At 37.7% G+C, this 18,046-nt stretch overlaps 1 protein-coding gene across 2 annotated transcripts in view; it reads left to right on the plus strand.

Moving 5' to 3' along the window:
- Positions 1 to 5,315, plus strand: part of NRXN1 (neurexin 1) — a 1,152,893-nt gene extending 1,147,578 nt beyond the window's left edge. Inside the window, exon 23 of one of the 2 annotated variants that reach the window (XM_007470152.1) lies at positions 3,817 to 4,124. In XM_007470152.1, the coding sequence (XP_007470214.1) occupies positions 3,817 to 4,124 (308 nt within the window). Of the gene's footprint in view, positions 1 to 3,816 lie in introns of both variants that reach the window. The other variant, XM_007470153.1, reaches the window with a different exon arrangement.
- Positions 5,316 to 18,046: the final 12,731 nt, after the last annotated feature.

Below are 18,046 nucleotides of genomic sequence, written 5' to 3' on the forward strand. Positions count from 1 at the left end.
TGCTTTTTTTTTTTTTTTTTTTTTTTTGCTAGCCAGCTAGCCTGAAGTCAAAGTACGGGTGGAGCTGAATACCTGCCCATTTCCAGTTACACCGATAACATGTAAATGCCTTGGCTTATTCTTTGCCCATCAGTCCGTCCTATTGAAGTTTTCCATTGATCTGCGCTCCTTGTACCTCTGAGCCCCATGTAATGAATAGGCTACGTTAGCTTCGTTTTGCTTACAAATCACTTAACTTTTGACTATTCAGAGACTTACTGCTAATTCATACCTGTTCCATTCTTTCAGCACTTCTCTTATATTCTCTTTTACCTGTTTTTTAAGCGTTCTCATCACTGCTACAACACAGAAATGGAGACAGAGTGAAAGTAACATTTAGTTAATTTATTTGTTTTTTAGCCCTGCTGATGAAAAAACACTTGTAGATTTTTAAAAATTATTTAGAATGTCTTGATTTAGTTTACTAGGAAGTGTAAAGAGAATGCAAAATACTCAAATCCATGAGATATAAGAATTGCTTATGGAGGTTTCTGATTAAATTCCTTTCTTCATATTGTCATGAATGGTGAAGAGATTATGTATTTTTTAATAAAAAATATTAACCAAATTATATAAGAAGGCATTTAGCCTTTTTAGCCATTTATGCTATTATCTACATTTAAGTTAATATGAAATTCCTCAGAGATTTTTCAGTGATCATCAAAATAAACCATTAATGACAATCGATATGGGAACCACATTTATAATTCATGAAAATATTTACATTTCTCTAGCCTTTTATTGCACATCTGGGAGAGATGTCCCATTAACCCTTAAGTGTATAAATACTTCTGATCTTAGCACAGAAGTTAAGAAAATTATCACTTAGCTTTCAGATTGGAAGCATAAACAGAAAAAAAATTGTTAAATAATCAGTTAGATATGGAAGCAAATGTATATTCCACATAGACCTAAAATAATACCTGTGGTGGTTATTAATTTTTAATATGAATCAGGGGAAAAAAGGGATAAAATATTTCATCATTGGGTTTGTGGAGGGTTTTTTTGGTAGGCTAGTTTTATGATATTTAGAATCTTTGTTTATATATGGGTTACAGAGATGTTTCAGGCCTGCATGCGAAGCAGCCTTTTGGCTGGAGTCGCAAAAAAGACAAGTATTTTCCTTAAACAGGAGGCATTTCTCAAATGGCTCTATGGCAAAATGGAAGCGTTTGAGGCTTTGCTTTGGTCTTTGTAATCTCATTCTGGTTTTACCACCAGTTTGGTTTTGGTGCACTCCTTCTGCAGTTGTGAAAACATATCAGAACTGTCTGAGCTGATAAAAATAAAATTAAAATTCTTTGATAAGATGGTCCATTTACAATACCAATTCCTAAATGGAAAAAAGAGGACATATATATTCTCAGTTTAGAAAATGTAAACCCTGCATTGCATTAAAACTCTCAAGTCTGACTATCATGAGCTATACAATTAGGATTTTTTCTCCATTCTCCTCGTTCTTTTCTGACAGACAAAGTGAGGTAATTATGAAAATGTGTTTTAAATGAAAGCATTCCATCAGGTGTGGGGAAATGATTTCGGTAATATTTAAATAAAACCCCTCTTCCAGCTCTTGAGAGACCATGGTAAAAGAATGCTCCACAAAATGAGCAAGTAGAAAGTTGTCATTTAGTGAAAGTTAGCAGCTGAGCTAATTGGCAGACTTTGGCAAAGATGACTGTATTTGAGAGAGAAAGTGCTGCTTTTGGTTTGTCAGGTAGTGACAGAGTTCCTGCAGTAGGTTCTGTTCTTCTTGAGAGGAAATTAATTTCCTGTAATCAAATGCTGTGGATTATAGTCTTTGTCTCCTTCTGCCTCAGCCACAGAAGCAACTCCAAGGCTTTTTTATTAAACAACATTACATGAGCTTTTGTAAAACAAGCAGGGATACATTCAGCATACAGAGGTTTTACCTACTACATTTTGTAGCTCCAGAACAAATGGCTGCTTTGAGACTGAGAGCTATTCCTTTGTAAGTGACTATATTTGTAAGGCTTTATTTGGGAAAGGAAAGTGACGGCAGAAACCCACATTTAGGCAGATGAAATCTTGGTGATGTTTGAAAATCGAATTACAAAGCAGCATAGTGCTATGTGGTAGGAAAATGATTCCCAGTAGCTAATAGTAACTTTTGTAGAAATATAAAAAAAAAGGGACTTCCCTGGTGGTCCAGTGGTTAAGACTGTGCACTCCCAATGCAGGGCACACGTGTTCAACCCCTGCTCAGGGAACTAAGATCCCACATGCCGCATAGCACGACCGAAAAAGAAAGAGGCCTCTTGCTTAGCCACTCGGAGCACCATTGAAGAGTTTAAGGGTTAGAGGGTATGAAAAAGAAATGCCCCTCCCTATTGGGGGGGGGGAATATATTTATATATATATATATATAAAATTACTAATGATAGTGAAATAAAAGTACCATTTTAGCTTTTTTGAACTGTTCAGTTTCTGGTGTGTGTATGTATACACACACACACCTTCCACATATACAGACTATTTATGCAATCTTGAGATTATTTAAGTTCATTGTGCATAATTTACAAAGAATAACATTTTGAAAATTATAGCATTTTTAATTCATTACATCTGAAAAGTTATCTTTTTTTCTGTAAAACAAGGGAGAGGATGGAGATTCCGAGAAAGAAAGAAAACACAATCAATCCTTAGAGAAAAATGACCTGTGATCAGAGATGGGATAGAATCTTATCTCTCTACTACATCTCCTTTTCTTTTAAATTCTTTTAAAGAATAATAAATTTATTACGTAGAGGAAGAGAGCCGCTTCCCCCTCCTGCTATCTATAAACTAAATCCCAGGACTTTTCTCCCCATCTGTGGTCAGTTTCAGTGCTCGATTAGGCCTTGGAGAAAATAGTAATGCCCCCTGTGATCCATTTCTTGTACCCAAGTAAGAACTTCGTACTTTGGAAAGATTGAATGAGGGTTTGTCAGTTAAATAAAAGTGGGACAGCCAGTCCTTTATTTATGATCATCTACTAGGTACTGAATTTTGACTCAAAACCAGTCTAGATGGTCTTTAAAGTATTTAAAAATATTTTCTTACTTTCTCCTCTCAAATTTAGTTTCGGTGATCACTCAACCACTGCCAGTGAATGAATAACATACACACATACTGATGTTAACAAATAAACCTCCAACAGAAAAGAAAATTAGTTGTTTTCATTCGTAAAATTGTGACTAAAATAACACTTTTAAAAGTAGGCAATTAGACTATTAAAAGTGCCTGGATTATCTTTTTGTTCAACACTTTATCCATTGCAATAGGAGGCACTACAGTTTTTGAAGTAATCCTAAATTTAGCTATCTTGTTTCAGTCTAGAGTGAACCGTAAGCGTTCTGTATCAATATCAATTCGATTCTTAAAATGATAATCTCTCATATTATAGGGTAGAGTCATTATGATGTTATGATTTTATTCTCCATGTTGGGTTTATTGTTTTTCACCTAACACATCAACATGGCCCTTTAGAACTACATGGAGCTTATTTGTAGCTACACTTAAAAGAACCTGTTAACAAAATCGATCTGTGAAAAGGAAAAGATGGCAACAGATCTCTGTCGCAGCGCTTTGATTCACAGTCCCTCGTTTTTAGTGACCAAGAGGAATAGGAATTGCTACATTTAGCAACAGTATCCTTTTTCTAGAGCAGTCGATGCTATTCCATTAGGCCTGGAAATAGACGGTAAATGTAGCTCTCTGGCATTCAGGAAACTCCATAATCACTTGGTGTTTTTTTTTCCACCCTCTTTCCTACAGCCAACCCAACCCGGGCAGGCGGGAGAGAGCCATACCCAGGCTCAGCAGAAGTGATTCGGGAGTCCAGCAGCACCACGGGCATGGTTGTGGGGATCGTAGCCGCTGCTGCCCTGTGCATCCTCATCCTCCTCTACGCCATGTACAAATACAGAAACCGGGATGAAGGCTCATACCACGTGGATGAGAGTCGAAACTACATCAGTAACTCAGCACAGTCCAATGGGGCTGTAGTAAAGGAGAAACAACCCAGCAGTGTGAAAAGCGCCAACAAAAACAAGAAAAACAAGGATAAAGAGTATTACGTCTGATCCCAAGATCTGAAAAGGACCCTTGTATAGAAATAGTCTTCATTTTATCTGAGACATAATATAAACTTATTTACTTTCCTTTTTATGAAGCACATAAAAAAGAAGACAGGGAATGCAATCAGGAAGGAAAGACTGTTTTTAAAAAATAAAAACAAGTATCTCATGCTCTTGTTTCTCCAAAAAAGAAAAAAAAAAAAAAAGCAGAGGTCAATAAATTCCCTAACATCCACAGTGTTTTAATTTACTCTGCCTGTCTTTATGTTGCTGGAACATTTCTAAAAGACAGTGGTGATCGCACGCATTCGTCAAGCAAAGGAGTATTACAACATCGGGAGGCACAACACAAAAAACAACACAAAACACAACACAGAAAAAGAAGCTACCTATGATCCCGGATTTAGCCAAAGTGCTAGCACTTTCCCGAGAAGTCAGTTAGTCTGATTGCCAGAGAAGACTGTCATTTTGAGTGACTCGACCTGCAAACCTTTTCACAGTTTGTCACCTGGCACAACTGGAGTAGTGGCTGGAACTTGCACTTGAAACAAAGTGCTGGCTTTTTTGAAGACTTGTGTAGGAACACATTCAAAAAGCCCCCTTCTGGTTGTGAGGGCAAAAAAACAAAGTATGGAGGCCTTATTTTCAACAATGTGAAAGATAAGGCACATTTTCACACTAAAATTTCAAAACAGAAAGAAAAAAACAAGAGGGTATAGATGCAATCATTGGGAAATTTTCATGCACGCTTAATATGTTATTACATGTGTTTATATAAAATCCATCTCTGTGTGCTTTCTGGACTGTGATAAGTGACGTTTTATAGCCTGTTGTATAGAAAATGCAAAATATATCTCTGCTCTTCAGCCATTTTTGGTAAATTCAGTGTTATAAGTGTTGCTAACTATAGGGAGTTTTATGACATCAGATCAACAATTATTTCAGGGTTTTCTTTTTTTGCCACCATTATAAATTGCCACAATTACTTACTTTTTTTAAAAAAATTTACAATGTAGTGTTTATTCTAAGGAAAATATGTATGAATGTATATAAAAAGACTCAGCTACTTTTTTTTCCTTACATGTACAGCCTTCATTCTGTTGCATTTAAGTTTTAGTATTTGTATGAAAGGTGTGATTTAGAAGGTAAACTATATACATATAATCTTCTTTGCTCCCCCAAATACTCACATTTCCCACATACATTCCTCATTCACGATCACAAATATGCACACGCACACACACCCACACACACGCACACACAAATCTAGAGGAATCATCAGATAGGATGGAAGACCCAGACGTACATATAATAGCAAATATTTACTGACAAGTTGAAAAGCAGAAAGGAAGATCATTGTGCCAACATATTGATGACAAATGGGGTGATTTGCTTCATTGAGATCATGCTCCCAGGAAACCTCCAGATTTTAGTCCCTAATGAAATGGAACCTTTCCTTATCAAGTAGACTATCGATGGTATATTGCTGCATGAATATGAACCATTAGGTGGGCAGGTATGGAAGCAAAATTGGTTGATCTACACCTTAACCCTGGCTGCTGCAAATGAAAACCTTTTTTCCAATAAATTTATATATATAGTCTCTGAACCTGATGTGCATGATAAACATTTTTGGAAAGTAAACACTTTCTCAACTAAGAAAGTATTTTCAGTAATTTTTCATTCTGTATTACTACCCATTTAAGAAAATCATTATTTGTTGATTATAGACTATAATTTAACTTTTCTGGTTTTACATATATATCATTAAGTATAGTTTTAGTTTAACACACATTAAGTAGTAGAAATGTATAGATTATTCACTTGTTTTTGCGTATTGTTTCAATGATGTTCATAGCAATAAATTATTAGTATGAGAAGGAAATGCAATATTAGATTGGAAGGTGATGCCTCAGTAAAAATTGGTCGCATTACTTTAACATCTCCTAAAAGAATGATATTAGATTTCATAGAAGAGAAGAATACTTTTACAATTAGCTTTAATCAGAAAAGGCAAAAAATGCAAAACATCTTCTGTGATACATCAGTTGATGAAAAAAGCCAAGACGTGGCCTGGATTTCAGACATACAGCACCTTAGATATATGTATAATTCATAGCAAATCACCACCATCTATGGTTGCCAAGTAATTGCTATATATGAAAAGTCTTAAAGGGTTTTCATGACCCAGAAAGTAGAGGTATAAAACTAAAATTTATTATCCATTACTTGTGTTTCAGATTTTCTTCTTTTTTAATTTGCCAGGTTAAAGGATTCATAAGTAGTTGTTGTTTTCCTCTCATCCAGTCTTACTCAGGGAAAGCCAGTGAAATAGAAGGTAAATATAAAACCACTCATTTACATCTTGAGGTTTAAAAGAAAATGGTTGCTTTTCCATTTGATCTACTGAACTTGAACTAGTTTCCATCTGGGAAGATTCTAAATTGTGATAGAAAATAACTTAAATAATGGTATTTTTAAGCAGTATATCTCTGAAGCATGTTGTTTGGAATTGATTTCAGTGTTTCATTCCAGCATAAATTTTAAAATTTCATGCAATGTTGTCGGTAAAAGTATTTCTAATGTTATTGGCCTACACAAAATCTAGCAGTTTTTTTTTTTTTCTTTTTTTCTTCTTTCTTTCTTTCTTTGTAAATGGGGAAAGAAAAGAGAGGAACACGAGCTAGGGAGAGAAAAGATATGAATAAAATCCCAAGTATCTTCATACCAAATGTTTCAGGGTTCCATGCATAGTTGGCAGTTAATAGAGGATTTCACACTACCTGGCATAAATTTGATTACATCTCTAGACTGTAACTTTTCTGATTGAATATGCTTCTTTTTTATCCACGTAATGTGTTGCCTTTAAAAAAAAAAATACTACAATAATGTGTGAGGTGGTCAATCCCTAAGATATCAAAGAAAGGCCACATGACCCTACCCTTCTAGTGCTTTGTGTGATTGGGTACCTAAGGGTTTTGTTTTGTTTTGTTTTTCTGTTGCAAGGCCAACTTATCCATTATTGGAAATGCTAAGCAAGTGGAATTTACTGTTTTGTTAATAAAATATTTCTTAATACAACTGTGGATTTATTTATTTTTTAAAAGTAATTGCAACACCCTTTGGGGACACAGTGGCACCATAAGGAAGACTGCATTTGAAAGGAAAACCCGTCCTTAGACAAGCAGAGGAAGAATACCAACTCTGTTTTCTGGATTTTAGTATTCATTAAGCACCTCTACATTGATACACTTAAAAATACAGCCACTAAATGTACTTTAGTTTACATCTGTTCATCTTACTATGTGTGAAACCACGAACTCATACATGAACATGCTGATTTCATAAATATGGTTTTCTCTATAAAAAGCAATGTAATTCAGGTTAAGTAAATTTGTGATTAAATTTACCTAGTTGTGATTTCTCATTTGTAGGCTCCTATAGCTTCTACTCATTGTTTCTAATTCTCTTTGTGCAAAACAGAATGTACCCCATATTCCACATGACAGCCTTTCCAATACTGTTATCCCCCTTCCATGTTTGCCTGGGTTTTCTCTTCAATCTTAACTTTCTGGTTTCCCTTGGTCATTACTTAAGTTATATGGATGCTAAAGTTCTCATAATCTTAATACCCTTCTTTTGAACCTCTGTTCTTCTCAAAATGTGATACAAAAATGACCATAGTGTTTTTAAGACCAAATTATAATGGGTTTATCACCTTCCTTGATTTGAAGTTTATTCTCTATAATACTAACACTTAAGGTTTCATTTTTTAAAGAAAAATCTTGTAATAGTTATTTCAATTATAATGAATTTGCGATCAACTACCATCATCAGATTTCTTTCCATGACGTTTCCTTTAACTTGTGAAATTGGTTATTTGATTTAAATGCAGGACTCTATATCTATCCATGAGAAATTCATTGTATTGTATTGATTGTATTCAGTTCAATTGTAGTAAATACTAGCCAGCTGAGATAAATTGTTATCTTGCATCTCTCATATGGTCTTCTGACACGAAATCATTGGCAAATTTTAGACATACTTAGGGAAAATATGTTCACTAGGAAAGATATTAGGCATGCCTCAAGAGACCGCCTTCTAAACAATGCTTCTTAACTAGGTGGGGCGTGGGTGTGGGGAAGATGAGGTACCGTCTGGACAGTGTTGATTGACATGATGGTGGGAAATGCTACAGGCGTGTACAAGGTTGAGATTAGGGGTGCTGCTAAACAACTTATAGTGGGCAGGAAAGCCTCCCCCAAACAAACAATTATCTTGTCCAAAATGTTAACACTGCCAAAGTTGAAAGGCATAATACATATCAACTAGTTAGGATAATACCTATCAACTTGCCAATCATCTTTAAGTGGAGATTCACTCTATCTTGTCTATTGGAAGATCATGAGAAACTAAGTCTTCTTGCAACCAGGATACAGAATAATTTCCTCCTAATGTGTTGGTCAATCTATTGAGAAAGGGAATTAGTTTAATGCCTAATGCTGTTTATTAATGATTACACCTTCTTTTAAAAATTAGCCACAAACATCTATTTTTAAAAATCGTTCCGATTTTAATTTCAAGCTCATCACTGTAGAATTTAAAACATCCTTTGAGTATTACTTTTAAAATTAGGGCAAAACTTGACTCCTCCATTCTTCTAGCGTCACTTCTTGTTTTCTAAAAATGTCAAAATAACTAGTATAATTTCTGTGATCACATTAAAGTTCTCTGGACTGTATTTGGCCTTGATGTGGACAAACTTTTGAAGGCGGGATCTATAAATCATTCACTCCACCTACCTCAGGCATCAATTCTCACTGGTACCCTATTCCTTGGACTCTGATTTTACTATACTGAAGTACATATTGTTACTCATTATTAAGTCACACACAGCTGACTTTTATCCAGTACTGGGCGAAATCACCTTTTCTTTGCGCGCCAAACGTAGAAGTTGCCTGTGTTTAAGGACCATGTTGTGATGAAAACCCATATCTTTATTTTTCTCTGAACATGTAATAAGTATGTAAGAATTAAGACTAAGTGCAAATCAGATTTCTCATGTCCATCTCATGTTCATTCCAGGTTTATGCTTATTGAGCAAACAGAACTAAATCATTCACATTATTTACATTTTTATTTCTTGTTATGTTTAAAAAAGTAGCACCTATAGCTGAAATTCTGTTTATAGGAAATGTCCTCATCCTACACATATTACTAACATGGTGCAAATGACTAGCAATGGCCTTTGTAGTAGTCGACAAGGACTGCATTAAAAACCCAAGAATAAACACACACACACACACACACACCCAAATTTGATATTTTGTCATTATGAAAATGTGGAATGATTCACCTATCCTGACTTTTAAAACACTTTTATAACAAGAGAAATGGTAGTCTATGCAAAAATATTAGTGAAAAATTTCAGTAAGGAACAGAGAGTAAAATACATTCTCGCCCTGGACCCCCTCAAGGGTGCATGTGATTCCAGCGAATGTGAAGAGGGCAATACCAATAACCAATATGACTTTTCGGTCTCTTGGTGGTTATTAGCTGTTGGAGAAACTCTCGCTCAAACTTACCAATGAATAAATAGCCCAGGACCATTTTAGTTGGTTCTAATTTGGCACAAATTGTAAAAACGATTGCCCCAAATATGCTTGGAATCACACAGTTCCGACTGGCAACGGCATTACAATAATAAGGTTCTAGAGGATGTGGATGGGATTGCCTGCTGCATTGAAAATAAACAGAAATAATAGTATCAATAAAGCCAAATGTTGGTTTTGGAAAGGATTCATCAAGTAGAACTTATGGAATGGTCAAGGTAAAAGAAAATTTTTTTAAATATTAGGAATTTTTATTAAATGAGGCAGAATTATAAATACTACAGAGATAAAAAGATGTTATGAGGATATTAGTAGCTTTGTCCATTTCACCTAAGTTTTAAAATTTACTAATAAGCAGACTTGTGATAATTTAAACTGAGGACAATTGTAGCCATCTAAGTAAAGGTAATAAACAGACAATTGGATGAATATGTTTGAACTCAAGATTATCTGAGCTAGAAATTGAAATCTAAGAGCTATTGCTACACCTGGGGTGTCTTAAGCCATATAAGTGGGTGCCATTACCCAAGATACAAAGAAAAGCAAAGGGACTTTATAGGAATAAGATCTACATACCTCAAGTATTTATAGGTTATGGGTGAGAAACTTGCCATGCAGGTATGAGGAATGCCAGGAGAGCACAGTGTCATTAAAACAAAAGAGAGTGGAAGATGAGGAATATTTTATTTTGTTAGGTGTTAAAGTAAAACAATCTCTGGTGATTGACACGTGCCCGGAATTACTAATTTTGTTTTAGCAAACCTGTAAGAGAAAAGACTAATTTACAGGTTCAAGAGAGAAAGGGATAGTTCAGATAATGAGGCCTGAATCTAACTGCTTAACACCGGGATTCTCAACCCTGATAGCTCTTTAAAATCACCTGGTGGGGGAAGGAACCAAGATGGTGGACGAGGAAGACGCTGCGCTCACCTCCTCCCAGGAGCACGCCAAAATTACAACTACTTGCAGAGCTACTGTCTCTGAGAACCACCTCAGGACCAGCAGAAAAGATTTTCCACCACTAAAGATATAAAGAAATCACCAGGAGACAGGTAAGAGGGGCAGAGACTCAGTCTCCTCAAACGCACATCCCCAGGTCGGGGCCCACAAGCGGGAGGGAGTCGTGGAGGCACATCTCAACCGCAGAGGCCCTCCCGGAGGAGCCAGCGGACGGACGAGCCTCACGCCGGGATCCCCAGTCAGCTCCTGCACTGGAAGACAAGGCCCTAGAAAGTCAAGCTTTGAAAACCAGCGAGGCTTATGTTTAGGGGAGCCCGAAAGCTATAGAAAATAGAGACTTCCCTTTATTTCTTTCTTATTTATCTATTTTGGCTGCGTTGGGTCTTCGTTGCTGCACACGGGCTTTCTCTAGCTGCGGCGAGCGGGGGCTACTCTTCGTTGTGGTGCGCGGGCTTCTCATTGCGGTGGCTTCTCTCGTGGAGCACGAGCTCTAGGCGTGTGGGCTTCAGCAGTTGTGGCGCACGGGCTTAGTTGCTGTGCGGCATGTGGGATCTTCCCAGACCAGGGCTTGAACCCTTGTGCCCTACATTGGCAGGCGGATTCTTAGGCACTGCGCCACAAGGGAAGCCCTTATTTTATTTATTTATTTATTTTTGGCTGTGTTGGGTCTTTGTTGCTGTGCCCGGGCTTTCTCTAGTTGCCGCGAGTAGGGGCTACTCGTCGTTGTGGTGCGCGGGCTTCTCTTGTTGCAGAGCACGGGCTCTAGGTGCGTGGGCTTCAGTAGTTGCGGCCAAGACTTCACTTTCAAAGGGCATTCATTAACATTTCACATTCTCCAAGTCCCAGCACAGTGGCAGTAGTTTGAAAGATATCTGGGAGGATGTGGAGAAAAGGAAACCATTGTGCACTGTTGGTGGGAATGTGAATTGATGCAGCCACTATGGAAAATAGTCTGGAGTTTCCTTAAAAAAATTAAAAATAGATGGGAATTCACTGGTTAGGACTACGAGCTTCCACTGCAGGGGACACGGTGTGGCCCCCCCCCCAAAAAAATGACATTGCCCCGTAAAGCTTATGGCAGTAAAAAAGGAGGGGAGCTAAAAAAATTTTTTAAATAGAGTTGCTGGATGATCCAGCAATTTCATCTCTGGTATTTACCTGAAGAAAACAGAAACACTAATTCAAGTAACCTAAGTGATACATACATACATACACACACACACACACACACACACACACACACGAATATTACTCAGCCATAAAAGAAATCTTGCTATTTGTGACAACATGCATAGATCTAGAGGGTTCTATGCTAAGTTAAATACCACATTGTCTCAATTATATGTAGCATCTAAAAAACAAAATAAACAAAACAGACTCATAGATACCAAAAACAAACCTGAAATTGCCAGAAGGGAGTGGGATGGGGGGAATGGGAGAAATAAGTGAAGGGGATTAAGAGAGACAAACCTCTAGTGATATGATAAATAAATCACAGGGATTAATTAATATATGGCAAAAAGAATATGGTTAATAATCTTCTGATAACTTTGGTGACAGATGGTTACTAGACTTACTGTGGTGATCATTTTCATAATGTATGCAAATGTCAAATCATTATGTTATACACCTGAAACTAACATAGCATTGTACATCAGCTATAGTTCAATAAAAATAAAGTTCACCTGGTCAACTTTAAAGACCAGTAATGACCAAATGTCAAATCATTATGTTATACACCTGAAACTAACATAGCATTGTACATCAGCTATAGTTCAATAAAAATAAAGTTCACCTGGTCAACTTTAAAGACCAATAATGACCAAATGTCAAATCATTGTTACACACCTGAAACTAACATAGCATTGTACATCAGCTATAGTTCAATAAAAATAAAGTTCACCTGGTCAACTTTAAAGACCAATAATGACCAGACCTTACCCTGGGGGCTTAAATAGAGCCCAGAGATTTTCTAATCAGTTAATTTACTGATTAGTTATTATATACATTTATTAATTTATAAAACTTGCTAGGTGGTTCTAATGGACACCAACAGTTAAGATGGATCACAGAAGATACCTCTTGGAATAATCTGTCCATGTGTCCTTAAGCTATAAACAGAGTTCTCTTTGGCTTATCCTGATAAAAACCAGAGAACTCCAGTTGCATATTATGTATACGACCAACCATAGCTTAAAATAATATTAGTAAAAGTACAATGCATACACCTGATAATGTCAGTCATAAGCAATAGTATGTTGACAGTATAGAATCCTTACTTTTCCTGTTCCGTCGCCGGAGTTGTGGTTAATGTGTCTGGATAGCTTTGCTTCTAACTTGGACAGTCTTTTAAAAAAATTTATTCCATATACATATTTCTCATCACCCCCACTACAACGTGAGTTTCTTGAGGGCAACAATTAAGTTTTACACCTCTCTTTTAAGCACCACAGAACGTAGTTAAATGTGGAAACTCAGAAGATATTTAACAAATATGCTACTGACTGGTATTTTCATGAATCCTTTACAACTTCTTTTTGATGGGACTTCACAAAAGGAAAGAAGTAGCCTTCATGATCAAGTTCAAAAATAATACCACTGGGCTTCCCTGGTGGCGCAGTGGTTGAGAGTCCGCCTGCTGATGCAGGGGACACGGGTTCGCGCCCTGGTCCGGGAGGGTCCCGCGTGCCACGGAGCGGCTGGGCCCGTGGGCGTTGGCTGCTGGGCCTGCGCATCCAGAGTCCGTGCTCTGTGGCGGGAGAGGCCGCGGCGGTGAAAGGCCCGCGTACTGCAAAAATAATAATAATAATTGCCACTAATTGCCAAAAAAATTCTCATCTTCTATTCTCTTAGAGACTTTATGTAGATTTATTTTGCCTTCTCACCTCCTCCCTATTCCTAAAATATAATAATACCACAATAGTAACAGAAGCAGTAGCGAAAGTGTATCCTCTTAATTCAGCTTTGGCTTAAAACAGAACAGATGGTGAAACTTTTTTAAACCAGGCCATACTTGAGAAGCAATAAATGGAACTGTGTGGCTGCAGTTGCTTCATACTTGTAAGAGCTAATGCACACTGGGTAGTTAAATTCGCAGAGTGGAAATGTTGGAATGGGCATTTGTAGTCCCTAAACAGTATGTGTGTGTGTGTTGGGAAAAAATTGAGGACGCCTTAAGAAATGGTTGAAGAACACAGCAGTGCATTTAGAAGAAATAAAAAGACATCAAACCACCTTCGCCCTGGGAAAAAAACACTCCCCCCCCCGCCCCGAGTCAGAAGGAATGACTATGGTAAAAAGAAAAAAATAACCAGAGACAGATCTTCGTAAATTGCCTAGTCTTACAAACTCACCACAAAGAGCACCTTTTCTGGCATTTTGTCTTGAGAAATGAGGCTTGAGAGAGCGATAGCTGTGGCCAACTTTCCAATCACTATTTTTTCTTTTTTTTGCTTTTTCTTTATTCTGTTTTATGTTTCTCTAACTCCAGCCATAATTAGTGAAATGTAAAAAACCTTGTCTCATAACCTGGAAACCTCCAGAAATCTGCTGATTATGCAGTTTCCCATTTGAGCTAAGCCAAGACCCTGTCTGAGTTTCATCTGGAAATGTTCTGCCCTTTGCCACCCAAATCATTTATTTATTTGATTTGATCCCTTTGATTTATTAAAAATGTTGCCACTGGACTTAGGGATTCTTGGCAGGGATACGAAATGTGGACGCCATATTTAAATTAAATCTGGCACAAGGATGGGGCAAAGAATCAGATCAAAGGGAATAATCCTTTCTTAGAAAAGGCCTGCAAAGAGAGAAAATTGTGTATCTTGTGATGTCTTCAATAATAGAAAGCTGTGTCCACATCATTTCACAAACATTGCTGGAACCTGCTTTGGCTCAAGCCCTGCTAAAGCAGAAATTGTTTCGTTGGAATCTAATAAACCAAAACCACAAAGAGTAACATGGCTTAGGTTGTCTGCATCCAAGTGAGAGTGTCAGAATGTCACCTGTGATGGTGAGTACAGGGCTAAAGGAAAGGGTAACCTCAGACAGTGTGTTCACCAATCTCTCTCTCTTGCCATTAGAGTGCCCAGTGAACATGTTTAAGGGTGGGGAGAGCATACAGTGGGTTATACTCTGGCTCATCTATTAAGGGTTTACCTCCACAGTCTGACTAACAAGAAAATGTGTTCTCTTTGCCTTTTCATCTCCTTATATTTCTCTCCTTTCTCCCGTTACCAATTTCCCTTTTGCCCTTTTTATCTCAGTCCCTCACCTCATTTGAGGTGGCTACCTCAAATCTCTACCCTAAGTGGCTGAAGAATGGACTAGGGCTTCCATTTCTTTTTCACGACCTGCTTCAAGACTTGACTGCTGCATTATTAAGGCAGAAATGGTTGAAACAGAATCGCAAGTAGATGCAGCTAATAACGCATTCATTCATTAATTCAAAAAATATTTATTAAGAGGCCATGATGCACCAGACCCTTTTCAGGCACTGGGTGCAGAGAGGTGAACAGGGCAGAATCATTCCTCTCCTTGTGCAACTTTCATTCTAGAAAGCAAGAGACTTCTTAAATGATCCTTTCATCCTACTAGATCCTTTGACTCATACAAGGAATGGGTCAAAGACTGAAATGAGGTCGAGAAAATAAGCCCAGCTCTGCTAGGAAGAATGCTGGCAAGCTTTGAGCACTGAAACACTGCAGGATGTAGCTAGCTACGCGTTATAATTCCTCGCCCTCCGCCCTTCTCTTCTCCATAGTGAAAATTATGTTTCTCTTCGGAAACCTTGGCCTTTTAATCTGTTCATTCCTTTTCTTTCACAGTGAGAAATGCAGGTCATTATCTACTTTGAAAAGAAAGAGTCCTTTTCCCCATGGGGTTTCCTGATTGACTTGTTGAGTGCCAAGAATTCATCCTTGGTTCGATATCTCTCCTTTAGTGATTGAGGGAAATCTCTGATGACAATACTACACTCCTGGGGGTAACACCTTAAATCAGCACAGGCCCCTGCCATCCTCTGCTAGGATGAGATCAGCTCCAGTGATTTTGAAGAGGAGGGGAAAACAGAAGCTTCAAAACAACTTGCTTCTTCGTGTGCTTAGTGATTCTTAAGTAATCACAGTTCTGTCCTCATACCCAGCTGATCAGGCTTGCCCTGCCCTTTCTGCTGGCTGTGGATTCAGGCAAGGAGGCAAGCCATCCACTCCACTGCTGAGATAATCACGCACTGTGGGCATAGCAATGTTCTGAACTAACCAAGCAGCAGCAGATACAGAGAGTCTCTTTGGAAGGCTAGTGTCAGCAGTCAGGGTTCATACACTGCTCGACGGGCTATCAGAATAATACCAGCATCCAGGGCTTGCCTGTCTCTGTGCTAGGGGACAACATTTTTCTCATGGGCAGACAGACGGGGAAGAAGTGATCAAACTTCAAGCTAAGCATCACATACCTGTACAAATGCATGCTTGGTGTTGTTTATTATTTTTAAAGGCTGCATACATGTCAGCAAAGAAGAAAATAGAGTGTTCACTAAAATATGGCATAGTGTGGTACATGGCAGGAAGGAGGGAATCAATATGGAACCATGGCAAACACCCCACCCTAAATGTGGCTGGAAGTCTCAGTGAATAAAACTTCTTGGTAACATAGACCACAGGGTTCAGTCCTTTACTAAAACAGTGGACACACACTTGTTCCTAGCTCTAGGTCTCTTTCACGGTTGCATTACAAATCATTAAGATGTTCATGTTCTCATATACTTTATTATCATTATTGTTGGCTGGGATCATTTTATTGTACATAATGAATTTCTCAGTAATCTTTATTATAAACTTAGTTTTTTCCTAATTTCACTTCAGTCAATCATTTCAGACAGATTTTTTTCTTTATATTGAATTCTCTCATTAAAATTAATGCATAAGAACAGAAATGCTCAATCCAAAAGTATAGAAATTATCACAGTTCTTGATATGTTTTATCATTCTATTTTTTAATTTATGTAAATTGATAATGTCGCAACAGTGAATGAGTGGACACACAATGATCTTGCCATCACTGAGTACTAAATATATGAAACTTAGAATGCTGTATCTCATAACTTCCTTTATAATGTGTTTCTAAGTTGCTAGGGTGAATAAAACTTTCTACTGTGCAATTTCTCCTTGATGAGGTCACCTCGTTTTGTTTTTTGTTTTTTTGTCTGCGTTGAGTCTTCATTGCTGTGCGTGGGCTTTCTCTAGTTGCGGCGAGCGGGAGCTACTCTTTGTTGCTGTGTGCGGGCTTCTCATTGTGGTGGCTTCTCTTGTTGCGGAGCGTGGGCTCTAGGCGTGTGGGCTTAAGTAGTTGTGGCTCTCGGGCTCTAGAGCGCAGGCTCAGTAGTTGTGGTGCACGGGCTTAGTTGCTCCGTGGCATATGGAATCTTCCCAGACCAGGGCTCGAACCCACGTCCCCTGCATTAGCAGGCGGATTCTTAACCACTACGCCACCAGGGAAGTCCCGAGGTCACCTCGTTTTAACTGTTGCCATCATTTTCTTAAAAAAGCCTAATATGGTCCATCTTTTGAAGGTGTGAGGTACTTAGCCAGGATCACTTAAGAAGGTATTACACTATATTTAAAGCTGAGTCAATTTGAAATATGACTACTGTAAACATTCACAGCTAGTTGATTGACAGCTATGTGCCTGTGTGGTTCTGTAATTTAAAAAGAAAATTCCACAGAATACATTTATTCAAGTGTTTTGAGACTGACCTAAAACAGAAATAATAGAAGAGGGTCCAGAAAGACACCTAGGAATTATGAGCCCGGTTTTATAAGAAACTAATTTCTCAGTGACTGTGAGAGTTTTGGGGCATAATGCATGTTAAAACTATGGTTTATTAATATCTTGGTTGTAATAGACATCCAGGAAACATTATTTGAGTTAAATTGAACTGCAACAAAGATTATTAATTAAACTAAACAGTGCTAAATGAATTACTAGGGATTCTGAGACCTTAGTCAATTCTGTCAATTAGTTAAAAAATATGAATTTTAATATTAATATAGATAATGAAAATATATTGTTATGAAGAGAAATCTTTCTAAGGCTAATGGATGTACTATGCATAATATATGTAGAGAGACGTGGAAGGTCTCATTCTCTTTTATTAGATGTATCATGATGATACAAGATACAAGATAGTTTTAGAACCTATCTTTTTTCCTGGGAGTATCCAAAGCACAGGAGCCTCTGTCCCCATGGGTTTGGGGTGTGTTACACTCCTGGAATGTGGATGTGTTCACCAACCTGGAAGCTCTCCAAACACCAAACTGTTGGGAATTTTTTTTTTTTTTTTTGCGGTACGCTGGCCTC

This window comes from Lipotes vexillifer, unplaced genomic scaffold, assembly GCF_000442215.2.
Source record: "Lipotes vexillifer unplaced genomic scaffold, Lipotes_vexillifer_v1.1 scaffold1411, whole genome shotgun sequence".
NCBI lineage: Eukaryota > Metazoa > Chordata > Mammalia > Artiodactyla > Lipotidae > Lipotes > Lipotes vexillifer.